This window comes from Medicago sativa, chromosome 7, assembly GCF_051527215.1.
Source record: "Medicago sativa cultivar Bolivia chromosome 7, Bolivia_mono, whole genome shotgun sequence".
NCBI classification, from domain to species: domain Eukaryota; kingdom Viridiplantae; phylum Streptophyta; class Magnoliopsida; order Fabales; family Fabaceae; genus Medicago; species Medicago sativa.
In genome coordinates, this window is record NC_140755.1 from 92,120,248 (window position 1) to 92,135,734 (window position 15,487).

General features: G+C 35.0%; 2 protein-coding genes and 1 non-coding gene across 3 annotated transcripts; 2 read left to right on the forward strand and 1 right to left on the reverse strand.

The window, feature by feature from the left end:
* Nucleotides 1-641: 641 nt before the first annotated feature.
* LOC146910281 (uncharacterized) lies at nucleotides 642-6,393 on the reverse strand. Its single transcript, XM_085729421.1, has 5 exons — nucleotides 3,680-6,393; nucleotides 2,773-3,544; nucleotides 2,564-2,664; nucleotides 1,403-2,416; nucleotides 642-1,250 (listed from the first exon to the last, which is right to left on the reverse strand). Exons 1-5 carry the CDS (start codon nucleotides 6,110-6,112, stop codon nucleotides 642-644), a joined length of 4,929 nt encoding a protein of 1,642 aa, XP_085585547.1. The 5' UTR covers nucleotides 6,113-6,393.
* Nucleotides 5,451-5,557, forward strand: LOC146910282 (small nucleolar RNA R71). The gene has a single exon (XR_015020916.1). It is a non-coding gene; the product is annotated as a small nucleolar RNA R71 (small nucleolar RNA).
* Nucleotides 6,394-6,732: 339 nt separating the features above from the next.
* Nucleotides 6,733-14,496, forward strand: PDLP1 (plasmodesmata-located protein 1). Its single transcript, XM_085729422.1, has 3 exons — nucleotides 6,733-6,765; nucleotides 12,863-13,661; nucleotides 14,174-14,496. Exons 1-3 carry the CDS (start codon nucleotides 6,733-6,735, stop codon nucleotides 14,305-14,307), a joined length of 966 nt encoding a protein of 321 aa, XP_085585548.1. The 3' UTR covers nucleotides 14,308-14,496.
* The last annotated feature ends 991 nt before the right edge of the window (nucleotides 14,497-15,487 follow it).

The following is a 15,487-nucleotide window of genomic DNA, read 5'->3' on the forward strand; positions in this document are numbered from 1 at the left end:
TTGAAAGTCAAAGATGGGTTAATTGGTGGTAGTGATGAATTTGAAAGGTTATGATGAAAAGGTGTGGTTAAGAAGATGATGAATTGGAAGATGTGGTGTTAGAAATGGTGGTTTACGGTTCAGGGCGAAATTTCAGCAGAGCTTCGCTGCAATTTTCGTTTGTGAAGAAAATGAATGTGTTGAGGTATATATAGGCACAGGAAAATCGGAGCCCGATGGTGAAAATCGGAGTCCGATGGTTGGTTGTAACGGTCAGAAATTGTGCAGTTCCAGAAAAATCGGAGCCCGATTCCCTAAAATCGGAGCCCGATTTTTTACGTATCAAAACTTTTTCAAGTGTGAAATATCGGGGTACGATGATACGTGATCGTAGTCCGATGTTTTTTTTTTTTTTGTAAGAAAAATCGTAGTCCGATTTAGGGATATCGGACTCCGATTTTTTACGAAAGCAAAGTTCTAATGGAGACAGCAAATCGTAGCCCGATATTTTAAAATCGGACTACGATTTCTCTTTTGCTTCCACACTTTTTTTTTTTTTTTTCAACACATAAGAAAACGTAAAATTACCCGAACATATAAACAGTGGGTTGCCTCCCACTCAGCGCTCGTTTTCCGTCATTAGCTTGACTTCTGACGACCTTTTAAAGGTCGGATAGTACCAGGCCCACTCTTTCTTTGGGCATGTCACCTCCATGATAGGGTTTTAACCTTTGCCCATTTACCTTAAAGCTCCTCTCACCATCAGGTGTCATCACCTCTACAGCTCCATGTTGTGACACCTCTTTTACTATGAACGGTCCCGACCATTTGGACTTCAATTTACCTGGAAACAACTTCAACCGCGAATTGAATAATAAAACTGGTTGCCCAGCATAAAACTCCCTATTGACAAGGTTGCGGTCATGATATTTCTTTGTTCTTTCCTTGTAAATTAGCGCATTTTCATACGCTCGCAGCCTCATTTCCTCCAATTCATTTAGTTTAAGGAGTCTTTCCTTACCAGCTAGAGTTTGGTCAAAATTTAAAAACTTGATAGCCCAATAGGCTTTATGCTCTAACTCAACTGGTAGGTGACAGGACTTTCCGTAAACTAATTGATATGGTGAAAAACCAATAGGAGTCTTAAAGGCAGTTCTATAAGCCCACAATGCATCATCAAGTTTCTTTGACCAATCTTTTCTAGATGATGCTACTGTCTTCTCTAGAATTTGTTTCAACTGTCTATTTGACACTTCAACCTGCCCACTAGTCTGAGGATGATAGGGAGTAGCAACTTTGTGCTTAACATTATATTTTGAAAGAACACTTTCCAAGTACTTATTGCAAAAGTGCTTCCCCCCATCATCAAGACTCTAGGGGTTCCAAACCTAGGAAAGATATTTTTCTTTAAAAAGTTCACTACAGTATGGGCATCATTAGCCATGCAAGAAATTGCTTCCACCCATTTAGTCACATAATCAACACAAACAAGGATATAGAGGTGAGAATAGGAGGATGGGAATGGACCCATGAAATCGATGCCCCAACAATCAAATGGTTCAATCTCAAGGATTCCCTTGAGGGGCATTTCATTCCTCCTAGAGATGTTACCTGTTCTCTGACATTTATCGCATTGTTTGACAAATTCGTGGCAATCCTTAAATAAGGTTGGCCACCAAAAGCCGCTTTGCAATATCTTGGCTGCGGTTCTTTCACCGCTGTGGTGGCCTCCATAAGCTGAGCTATGGCAGTGCCACATGATACTTTTTACTTCATCACCTGCAACACATCTACGCAACAAACCATCAGCATTAGTTCTAAATAAATATGGGTCATCCCACACATAAAAATTAGCCTCCTTGAAGAATTTCTTCTTCTGCTGATATGTGAAATCTTCGGGAATCAAATTCCCTGCTTTAAAATTTGCCATGTCTGCAAACCATGGCCTCTCAGCTACCACAAACAACTTCTCATCTGGGAATTCGGCCTCAATGGCCTTCTCCTTTTTTGTAACTTCTTCATTCTCCAACCGGGAGAGGTGATCAGCCACCACATTCTCTACTCCCTTCTTATCTCGGATTTCCACATCAAACTCTTGTAATAAGAGTATCCATCTCAGCAATCGGGGTTTAGAGTCCCCCTTTGTAAGCAAAAATTTTAGTGTTGCATGATCTGTGAAAATAACCACTTTGGATCCAATTAGATACGATCGAAATTTTTCCAAAGCAAATATTATAGCAAGCAACTCTTTCTCGGTAGTTGCATAATTGACTTGGTTTTCGTTTAAAACCTTGCTTGCATAATAGATGGCATGGAAAAATTTCTCATGGCGTTGGCCAAGCACTGCTCCAACCGCGTAATCACTTGCATCACACATCAGTTCAAATGGGAGATCCCAATTTGGTGCAATGATTACCGGCGCAGTGACCAACTTCTTCTTAATTATAGAAAACGATTCTAAACATTCAGCATCAAAAACAAAATCATTTTCTTTAACAAGGAGGTTACAGAGGGGCTTAGCAATTTTTGAAAAATCTTTTATAAATCGCCGATAAAAACCAGCATGCCTCTAGAAACTCCTCACCCCCTTCACATTGATGGGAGGAGGAAGTTTCTCTATAACCTCAATCTTGGCTTGATCAACTTGGATGCCTTTCCCAGAGATTTTATGGCCCAAAACTATACCTTCAGTCACCATAAAGTGACATTTTTCCCAGTTTAAAACAAGGTTAGTTTCGATGCATCTCTTAAGAACAACATCCAAGTGATGTAAACAATCATCAAAAGATTTACCGAAAACAGAAAAGTCATCCATAAATACCTCTATGTTCTTCTCCAGCAAGTCTGCAAAGATGGCCAGCATGCACCTTTGGAAAGTGGCTGGTGCATTGCACAATCCAAAGGGCATTCTTCGATAGGCGAACACACCAAACGGACATGTGAACGCTGTCTTCTCTTGATCCTCCGGAGACACCGCAATCTGGTTGTACCCCGAATATCCATCCAAAAAACAATAGAAGGCCTGTCCAGCAAACCTCTCCAACATCTGGTCCATGAAAGGTAACGGAAAATGGTCCTTCCTAGTAGCCTGATTCAGCCTACGGTAGTCGATGCACATCCTCCAACCTGTCACCGTCCGAGTGGGAATCAACTCATTCTTTTCGTTTGCCACCACGGTCATCCCTCCTTTCTTAGGTACCACATGCACCGGACTTACCCATGCACTATCTGAAATTGAGTAAATCATGCCTGCATTCAACAACTTAAGGACTTCTTTCTTGACCACCTCTTTCATAGTGGGGTTAAGGCGCCTTTGGGGTTGGACCACCGGTTTATATTCAGCCTCCAAATGAATTTTATGCATACAATAGGCTGGACTGATTCCCTTTAAATCTGATATGTGCCACCCAAGAGCTGCCTTGTTTTCTTTAAGAACTCTCATCAATTTTTCTTCTTCAAGAGGCGATAAGGTGCTACTTATGATAGCTGGATGGCTGGCATCTTCACTTAAAAACACATACTTCAAATGAGATGGAAGTTCTTTCAATTCTGGTGCAGCTGATTTCTCCTCACTTTTTGCTTCTAAAACTTCAAATTTCCTGCTTGAGGATTCAACTTTTAATGCCTTCAATTGCTGCACACACTCATCCACTTCATCATTAGTGTCCTTCTCACCAACTTCAATTGAATTTGCCATCACTCTTTCTAAGGGTTGCATAGGAGTCACCTCTTGATTTGTCTCATCAACCAGATTATCAATAACATCAATCCTATAGCACTGAGGATGATCATTCCTATGCTTCATGGCCTCAAAAATATTAAATACAACCTGTTCATTCTGAAACCTAAGTATCAATTCTCCCATCTCAACATCAATCAAGGCTCTCCCCGTTGCTAAGAAAGGTCTTCCCAACAACAATGGTGTCTCATCGTCTTCCTCCATGTCTAATATTACAAAATCAGCAGGAAACATCATATCATTTACCTTTACCAATACATCTTCCAACACTCCATAAGGATGAGAAATAGATCGGTCGGCAAGTGTAAGAGTCATCTTTGTTGGTTTGGGCTCCCCGCATCCTAACTTTTTCATCATAGAGAGCGGCATCAGATTAATGCTAGCCCCCAAGTCACATAGTGCTCTTCTAACATTCACCTTTCCAATAGTGCAAGGGATGGTAAAAGCGCCTGGGTCTTTCAATTTAGGAGGTAGCTTCCTTTGAAGGATGGCACTGCAATTTTCTGACAAGGCAATGTTTTCACCATCTCTAGGTTTCCTTCTTCCGGTTAGCAAGTCCTTCATAAACTTTGCATACAACGGCATCTGTTCAATGGCCTCACTAAAAGGAATGTTCACTTGTAGTTGAGACAACAGCTCCATAAACTTTTTGAATTGACCAGCCTCCTTCTCTTTCTTCTTTGATAGATGTGGATAAGGCAATTTCACATACGGAGGGACAACTTGTTTCTTCTCACCCTCTTCAAGGAGCTGGCTCTTCGTCTTCCTCAACATAGACTCCTCATCAATCAACTTCTCATTTTTTTCTCCCTCTTTATTTTTTTCTTCATGTTCATTTTCAACTACGCCCTTATCATTTTCAACTACTTCTTGTTCATACTCCTCCACTTCAACTGTTTCATTCTTTTTAGTCACCTTTTGGGGTAAAGGTGTCAACACCTTCTTACTTCTCAACTCAATAGCCTTGCAACTCTCATTGTTCTTTGGATTGTCTTGAGTGTTGCCTGAAAATCCTCCCTTAGTGTGCTCAGCCATCTGTTTTGCCATCTGCCCAATTTGAGTTTCAAACATTTTTCGGGCTGCCTCATTATTTTTCCTTTCAGCTTCCTGGCTTGCTTTCATCTCCTCCAAATTGGTTTGAGTCATTTGCATGAATTTGGTCATGGCCTCTTCCCAAGCTGCTAGGGGTCTTTGTTGTTGCTGCGGTTGTTGGCGTTGAGGGTTAGGAAGAAGAGGGTTAAGGGTATTTGTGTTGGAGTAACTCAGGTTAGGATGTTTGGAATATCCAGGATTGTAAGTGTTAGAGTAGGGATTATTTTTTTGATAATTTCCCATGAAATTGGCTTCCTCACTGGATCCCTCTAAGGTACACTCACCATTTGGATGATCTCCTTGGCAAAAATCACACCTTTGTTGCACTTGTTGTACTTGGGCATGTTGGGCTTGTGTTTGTCCCAAAGTTATGGCTTGGACTTGTTTAGACAAGGTTTCAAGGTGTTTGTTCATGGCTGCTTGATTGGCCAAGAAAGCAGTGTTGTCACTCACCTCAAACATTCCCCTCTTCTTTTTCTCAGCATCAGCTCGATGCTCATTTTGGGTCATGTTCTCTATCAGGTCTCGGACTTCGTGATCAGTTTTGGTTCTCATACTTCCACCTGAAGATGCATCTAAGAACATTCTATGGTTAGCGGTTAACCCTTCGGTAAAGACTTGAAGATAAGATTTTTCATCTAAGCCATGTGCAGGACATCTCTTCAGCAAAAGGTTAAAACGCTCCCAAGCATCATACAAGGTCTCACCCTCCCCTTGTTTAAAGTTGGTGATCTCATGTTTCTTCTCCCAGTATTTTGACATAGGGAAAAATCTCTTAAGGAATTTAAGCTCAAGCTCATCCCAAGTTTGAATGGTTCCACTAGGTATGGACAACAACCAATCTTTGGCTCTACCGGTTAGAGTAAAAGGGAATAGTCTAAGCTTCTTTTGGCTCTCGGTGACATTACCGGGCGGCACACAAAACTGACAAGTTTCATGGAAATGGCTCAGATGCTCATGAGGGCTTCTGTCATCGCGCCCATCATATTGGTTCTCCTTAAGGTTTTGTTGGACAGAACTCTTAATGTCAAAAGCTACCGGGTTGGCTGGTTGGAAGACATGAGTTAGATGGCCACGGTTGGCATCCAATCCATAGTCCCCCATCATAGGTCTTTGTGGTTGTGCGTCTCCCATGATTATGACTTCAGGTTCAGATTCAACGTCCTGACTTTCCGTTGATGAAGAACCTTGGCTTGTACTCTCAGCTATTTTAGCTAACCGAACTGCTTTTCGATTAGCTCTTGCGGTCTTTTCGATCTCCGGATTGAACTGCAAGTCCTCAGGTCGGACTCTACCTCGCATACACAGCAAAAGAATACCTTAGTAGCACTGCACCACAACAATAAACAGATATTTTTTTTTTAATTACAGATAAAAATTTAAATGACAGAAATCTTAACAATTAACGTTGTTGCCTCGTTGAAATTAATCAACAGTCCCCGGCAACGGCGCCAAAAACTTGATAGAAAATTAGCAAGTGTACTAATTAATATCGAAGTAATAAAATAATTCGTATCCACAGGGACTGTTTTGATTTCGACTAAACAATAATGCTATTGTTAAGATGTGTAAATATGGGGTTGCCCTAGGCAGTCGGGTTGATTTCAATGATAATTTGAAATAACAAAGTAAATAAGTTTGGTTTAAAATCAATTTAGAAAGATGACTAGGTCATTCGATTCATCTGTATTTCACTTACTAGCAACCTGATCCTTATGTTTTACGAATATTACAAAGTAAACGACAAATTAACACATTAACTTAGGTCAATCCCTTGATCCTAAGTTCGCTTATCTAATCATAATTCCCTAATTCCTTAGGTGAACCTACAATCATCAAAGGCTATTGAGTCCGTTAATTCAACTATCACAATCTAACAACTTTCCATCCCTAGATCATCCGTTAGATTGAACAATATAACTATGTCCGAGTTTCAAGCTATTATCAGTAGTCAAGTAAACCCTAGGATCGATTATATAGTGTCAATATCATAAAAGCATTAAGAACAAGTTATATTGAATAAACTAGATTAATATTCATAAAACGACAAGAGTTTCAGGTTACATCAGTGAAGCTAATACAGAATCATCTCAAGACCTAGTCACAATAGATCTAGCTACTCATGGCTTAAGCACAAATAACTAAATACAAAAGAGAATTCATTACATGTAAATGATGACCGGCTATGAGTTTTGGTGGGATTCCACCGTTTGCTCAGTGATCCAGCTCCAAAAGTGTGATTTCTTCCCAAAAATTTCGAACCCCTTCCACATAAAACAACTTGGCTTTTATAATTTCAGTTCTGGGTTCGCCAAAATCGGAGCCCGATGTGTAAAATCGGAGCCCGATTTTTCATTAAAAGTCAAATTAATGTCACACGCTCCTTCAAATCGGAGCCCGATAATAAAGAATCGGAGCCCGATTTTTTACGTAGCTGCAGCTTCCCATCAGGTCATGAAATCGGGCTACGATGCTCTGAAATCGGAGTACGATTTCAGGCTTCCTTCAAGTATGAATTCTGCTCTTTGTAGCCTTTATCTTGTGCCAACAACACCTGAACTCCATTGGAATTACAAAAAAAATGCTCTAAAAGTAAGGTGTGACCTAGTGTCATCACATTTTTTCCTTCATTTTACCAAGAATCAATGCATGATTAAATGTCTTCTTTTTGTGAGGCAGTATGAATGTCTTGATTTTGATGTAAATGATTCAAAAGTTGAGTATTCTTGTAAAGCCAAATCTCGTCTGTTTGTTAATTTGTCTTTCAATGTTACTGCTTTATTTATCCGTGATACAAGAATGTTCTCGTTCATATGACAGATCATTCCCGTGAAACAATTATCAAAAAACAAATTAGTAAAGACCATGTATTCCTGGATGAAACATTGGAGGCCACTCAATATCAATTTGCACGAACGAGGAAGCCTTTTAGATAATTATTTTTTCATTCTGATTTTTTTTTCATGCATTGGTATTGTAATGCCCAAACAATTATTTTTCACTTTAGAATGAAAGACTTAAAAATTTATGCATTTTGAACGTTGATGAGTGTTTGAAAGTGTTTAAGTGTGTGTGTGCATCTAACTGCTAATCGAAATAATTTCATGTTTGGCTATTTGTATTGTTCGTATGAACGAGTGTTTGAAAGTGTATGAGTGTAAGTAGTGCAAAATTTGGCCAATTTCGAGTTTCTCCTACTACTATTGTGTTATTCCCGAAAGTGCATCCTAACTATTGTTCTTGTGAACGATTGTTGATTCTCGTTCCAATGAACGGTTTATAACCATCGATTAGCATCAAACGATAACTATTTGTCGTTGGGGGTATTTTTTATAGCTTGAGGTGCTTGTAAGAAAATGGTAGGTGTCAATAGAGCTTTTTGCGTGACCTCCTAATTAGAAAAATGAACTAAATATTTTAAGTATTAGTTACGTATGAATTTTTAAGTGATAATGATTAAAAAAATTAATCCATCCTTTCTTAAAAAATTATAATTTTGCAAGAGATGTTTTTATAATGTACCAAACAAAACTACAAAAGAGCAATTCAAACTTTCGAAGAATGCATGCAAGTTTACTTAAAAGTAAAGACCATAAGTGGTGATAGAAAATATTTGGGGAAAGTCGATGAAAAATATCAGAGGAACTAAAGATCAAAATTTGAAAATTTCGTAGGGATCAAAAATCTATTTAAACATAATTTTAAATTAAAAAATAATTCTCAATACTATATAAATCACACGCGTTTGATTTTTCCTATTTTCATGAATTAAATGTGACTTAATGAGTCATGTATAATAACCACAAAACATCACCAACTACATGCACGACACCAACAACATACCTTGCTAAAGAATATCATATCTTCTTCATTTTTAATGTATCAAACATGACTATTTAATTTGAGTCATGCAAGTCATATGAAAATAAATATTATATATATATGAAGTATAAAGTAATTGTAAACTTCAAATTCTATTACATATGTATTATATATATATATATATATATATATATATATATATATATATCAAAATTCAAATAGCTAATTCTTTTTAAAATATACAAAAATAGCATAAAAGTTTATAATGTACCAATATTTTATAGATTACATGGGTTATCAATTTACGGTGAGCATCATCAATATTAGTAATTATTTGCTTGGTCTCTCGTTTATCTTCACGAATTCTTTTGTATTTTCTCCCTTTTCTTTTCCTTTTTTTTTGTCGCATACAAGCGTAAAAAGAAAATACAATTTTGCAAACACGTAATCACAAAAAAAAATTGTTTTTTTATTTGACTGAAAGTTATTATACTCGTAGCTATTAACATATAGTGTTATTCAAAAAAAAAAAAAACAGTGACGCTCTAAATATTTATATGTAACTACCATTCAAACGGGAGCTCTATGTCTGTTTATCTTCTCTTTTTATTGTTTTTATACATATAAATTATGAACAATAGTTTTTATGAGATTTTAATTTAGATTAAAGTTATTTTGATTTTGCTTAAAATCATACATATATTATGCATCATCATATTGTAATAAACTATACTTATTTTGTTTAATGACAAAAAAAATATAATAAATATAATATAAATTCTTATATTATTAAATAACACCAACAATATAACATTTTGTTAGACAAATTTGTTAAAAATATAATTGAAAGTGAAAAAATTAACTCAAAACCGTATATTCCTTTGATATATAGTATAGATATATGTATTACTGAAGAAATGGTGCCTCTAAATGTGGGGCTATGAGCGGTCGTTTATCCCGAGCATGCTCAGAGCCACCACTATACACACATACATATAAGTATCATACATTAACTAAAACAATATTTAATGACATATTTTTTTTGACTGAATATTTAATGACATATTATTTTTACTATTATTATTTTAAGTGTATTATTTGTTATCTTATTATGTTATTTGCTATTATAAAAAAAAAGTAACTTTTCAAAAGGCCTACACTTCACTTGGATGTCGTACATTTTTTAAGTTATTTGTATTGCTTATTTAAGATTTAGAGGTCTATGATTAAAAAATTAGTCATACTAACAAGTGTTCTATCGACATCTTATGACACTTGTTAAGAATTTAAAAGAAGGCTTTTTACATTGAAACCGACCCTTATATTTTTAAAAGTTGACTAGAGACATTCCAACAAATTATTATTAACCTTGATTTCTTAAAGAATGTCCCTAGAATATTTGCAATTATTTTCCTTAAAAATTAACCAGTTTAATAGTTCATGTGACCCTAAACTTTTCATGTAGCAGCAGGCACATAAGCGTCGCTTGGCCCGTTTCATCTTTTTTTTTAAAATACTAACCCATTTCAACAAAATTTTACTGTGAAATGGATGACCTGGTGCGAAATAGATATGTGATGATTATAACGATGCCTCCAACAAGGATTTTGACAATCAATTTTGATTACCTCTAATAGAAAGTAGAGTGAAATATTCTTGTAGTATTTCATTTAAGAATACACTAGGAACCATTTTAGACTCGCCCATGCATATACATCAACACCCTATTCACAATAGAAAATAAAATCAAAATACAACACACGTTCTTGATAGAGGATGACGGAAAAAGTCAGGGTTTACGAGGAGGGAGAACAAGCGACAGTTAAGCAATCACTCACTTATTTTTCAAATTAGATATTCTATCTCATAACTCATACATAAGATTAAGGTTATATTATGATCATTGTATCGTAAATATTTTGAATGGAATGAGTAATTTATACCCTTCTTATTATATGCATCAATTGTTATTTACTTTTGCTTTAATGAAAATATCTTGAATGTTGATTAAGTGCATTAGGCATAAACTCACCCTTGATTGATTATATGTCTATCTATTCCTATCTAAGTTTCATAAAATTTGTTTAATTTTTCTATTATTAAAGCAAAATATGCTCGAGTTGCATAAGTTTGATGCGACCTTGTGAAAAGGTGAAAGCCACTTAATAATGGTTAACAAACTTGCAATTGAATACATTGTTAAGATAGTACACCATTCAGTCATTATCATAATTAAAAAATCATATTTTAGATTCATTTAATAAATGATGTATGTAGTTTATATATAAATATGAATTTTGCTTATAACAATGACAGAAGAGTGGACGTGTTAAGAAAATCATTATAGATCTATTGTCTAAAAAATGGTGCATTCTATTCCCTTAAAAATTAAGAATCGTTATTTTTAACAATTTTTTTTTACTAGTACTTAAAAAATATTTAACAAGTCTCTTTAGTACAAAAATTAACATTAACAAGACACAATTTAAAAATTAAAAAAGAATTGTTAACGAATGTTTCAAATTATTATTCAAAAGTCTTAAAGAATATCCTTCAAACACTTCTTAGCATTTTCCCTTAAAAAACATTGCCTAAAAAAAGAAAGAAAATAAATTTGAAACAATAAATATACACAAATATTTCATGACTCAAAGCCTCAATGGTAATTTAATACGAAGAGGACCCACACGTTACAACCGGGACCACACATGAAAGGGGTCTGCTTTTTTACCACAAAAATTATTACTCGTTCATTTTTTTGGCTTTCTGGTCAAAATAATCTCACAGACTTACTTTACTTAATGTGAAAAAGTTTGCAACAAAAAGAGGATCATCAGGTCTCAATCCTTTTCAGACCATAATCAGTAATCACTAATCACTTCCCAAATTTTTAATTAAAACTCCAATAACTCAAGACGAACACGCTCCTTTTCAGGTTAAAAAGTTCCATATTTTAATCACATCTCTCTCAGTCAAACATAGATTTAAATATTTTTAGCATATTCATTCTTTTATTAAACGAGTGTTATTAAATAAAGTACTACTAGATCTCCTGTTCAAAAAAATAAAAAGGTCATGTAGATTTCACGTTTATTTGGTAGATTTTACATAAATGTCAATAAATAAAAGTGTGTGTGTTTTTTTTTTCCTTTTAAAAAAGAAGAAGAACAGATCATTTTTTTTTTTTATAAAAACAAAAGAATGTAAAAGTTAAGGATGAGAAGAAAATAAACCATAACGGCACTCATGATGATGCAAGTAGTACAAGGTGGTTGCATATAAAAACAAGAATACAAACTCAGAACCAAAAGAAAACAAACACAAAATAAAAACCTACAAATAGTACAACCTACAAATACTCATCATCAAAGTGAGTGAAAACCCAACAAAAAAAACGTCACTTTCTTTCCAATCTCACAAATGGGTATCCTTAGGCTCTGTTTGGATTGATGGAACATAACGGAATGGAGCGGAATGGAATATGATGGAATGGAGTGGAGTGGAATGGAATGGAATAGAGAGTCCATTCCTCTGTTTGGGTATATTACGACGGAGCGGAACAGATTTCTCATTCCATTGTTTGGAAAATTGATGGAATGGAATGAGTTATAACTTTTTTATTCCAATTTTACCCTTATAAAAAGACTATTATATAATATTAAAACATGTTATTTTTATGGAAATAATCAATTTAAGATTAAAAAAACATGACGGAAAGCAAAGGAAAGCCTTGTAAATTTTTTATCCGTTTAATAATTTTAATATAGAAAGAGTTATATGTTATGAACAATTTTAATATAGTATTTAATAAAACTAGATCATTGTAGTTGTTAGTATGAGATTGTTTCAGTAATCCATCGATCTAATGCTGGGAAAGGGGAAGAACATTCATTTGTCTCAATTCATATAATTGATAATACTCACAGGTTTAAGGAAAAAATATCGAATTTAACAAAATTGGTTGAAATGATACAATCAACGAGATTGCAAGACAACAAACATAAAAACTGAACAAGAAGAAATATGTGCATAGCGTAACACTAGAGCAGAAGCAGGAGAATCAGTACAGTGATGAAGTAATAAAATAGGGATAAAAGAGTAATAATAGAATTAAGTGGTTCCATTCCATTGCATACCTCCCAAATTGGGGGGAATGAAAAATAGAGAAAGATGGTGGTATGGGATGGAATGGATTCCATCATGTTCCATACCATTCCATCCAATTTTTAGAAATCCAAACAATGGAACATAACCTCATACCACTCCATACCACTCCATTCCATTACATTCCATCAATCCAAACATAGCCTTAGAACAAAACAAACACTCTCATTTCTCATTCTGCTCAATTTTTCATCACTAGTTTTCACCACCGATAACACCAACGTTGTTTACAAAGGTTGTTCAGAGCAAAAACTAGCACAACAAGCTTCAGAGAATCTGCAAACGTTGTTATCCTCTCTTGTTGCAGCATCAGGACAGAAAACTTTCGCGGCCACTACCACCGGTGACGGCCAGAACGCAGTCACCGGAGTTTACCAATGCAGAGGTGACCTTTCAGCTTCTGATTGTTATCTTTGTGTCAGCAAGATTCCAAGCAAGATAAGCAAGCTTTGTGGTGAAGTTGCAGCGGCCAGGATTCAGCTCAATGGATGTTATTTAAGATACGAGGTTGTTGGATTCAGGCAAGTTCCGCAGACACAATTGTTGTACAAGGTTTGTGGTTCGAAGAAGGTGAATGATGGTGTTGGGTTTGAAGCAAAGAGAGATTCAGCGTTTGGAATGGTGGAGAATGGTGTGAAGAGTGGTGGGACTTTGTTCTATACAGGGAGCTATTCGTCTTTGTATGTTTTGGGACAGTGTGAGAGTAGTTTGGGTAATGATGATTGTGGTAATTGTATTAAGAGTGCTGAAGAACAAGCTAAATTGGAGTGTGGTGATTCAATTTCTGCTCAGATTTATCTTTTTAGCTGCTTTATCAGTTACAGCTTTTATCCTAATGGAGTTTCCACAACTTCTTCCTCTTCAGGTAGTAAATTACCATCTATTTATCCATCTCCATGTTTGGATTGACAGTGAATTAGTAATTTTGTCAAAATTGATGATTTCGTCAAACTCGTTGTAAATTCAAACATGCATTAGAATATCTATGGATTGTGTTCAATATATGTTCATGTTTATGACTGTATCTTTTAGAAATTATAATTTTAATGCTAGATAGTCTTAATTAAGAAAAAAGTGGATTTTCATTAATTTTTTAATGGTGGGGAAAATGTGATAATGTATGTTATTTGATTTGATATGATTATATGAGTTTGTGAAGTGCTGATATCAGTTGTTGTTTGTCTGATTAGATTTAAATATTGGACCAAATGGTATTAGGTGATTTGAGAATGTGTTTTGGGAATGAATCTATCTAGGATATGGGTAGGTGGTTTTTTTTTTTTAAGATTTGGACATGTGGTTGTGGTTGTTAATTTGTTTAATAAGAATTTAATATAAAGATTAAAATTTTGTTGTGTTTGATTTGATGTTGATTAGGATCAGGAGGGAATCCACACACAGAGAGGACAGTTGCTCTTGCTGTGGGAGGAGTTGCAGCTTTTGGATTCTTGATTGTTTGTTTGATGTTTCTGAAATCAGTACTCAAGAAAAGAAATCATGGGAAGTATTGAGGTTGAATTGGGTTGTATATACCTCATGATTCATAAATCTAATGTTAGAATCTTATTAGGTGAAAAAATATACCTTGAGACCTTTGTATAGTTCTGATCAAAGGAATTAAAAAGGGAATTCTTATGATGAGTACTGAATCCGATTTGTGGTATGAAATATGAATGAAGAGAAAAGTTTAAGACTTTAAAGTGTGAGACAGAAGTTTATTGGGATATGTGTGATACATCTTTTGTCCCCACATATGACTTTAGTCTTTAGCAAATGAGATTATGACATCTCTATCTTTTGAGGAAAATTTTCAATCTAATTGTTTACTCCATAATTATCACTCTCTTGTTTAGTCACGGAATTATTTTCTGCTGTGACTTACTAATCACAGCAGAAAATCAAATAAAGTGAAAGCTAAACTTTGTAGTTTGTGAAAATCACAGCGAAAATTTAAATAGAGTGCGTGTATGTTGTGGAAACGTCAAACCAAACACACACCTGAGTTGTTTTAAAAAATAAAAGAGTGATAGTTGAGGGAACTAACTTGATGACCTAAAAACTATAAAAATAGTTTAAAGACTCCTCTTATTATATTTTTATACTTAAGATCAGATTTCTATATTTAAGATAAAAAAATAGAGAAACCAAATTGAAAGTTCATTAAAAATTATCAAATTTTGGATAGACCCCCACACTGCACTTTGTTCTTTTGTTTGCCAATTGCAATGCATATCCTCTCCCAAAGTTCTGCATCATGTTTATCTCATACGGGGAAAGACAAGTGAAACTGAAAGTGGAAAATCAATTAATATTAACAATGTATCTAAGTCCATAAATACCATGGTTTGTGTGTGTTCTCGATTGTTAGCCGCAAAAGGGAAAAATAATCTTATTTTTCTCCCTTTGCATAAGTATCTGATCTGATGCAGTCAGTGTTTATGATATGGAACTTACTCAACTTAGCAATCACATAGTAATATATTAATATAGTAGTATAATAGTATATGGAGTAATGTTCATGCATCACCACACTTGTGTGCTCACTTATTTCATTAAATGTTCTAGGTTTTTATACATTAGATTAATAAAAAAAAATGTACCAATTATGTATTGAATAAAAAAAACACAACAAGAGGAATCCAAATTTGCTACAGCAAAAAAAAAAGGGGAATTAGTCACTTTAGTCCCTGA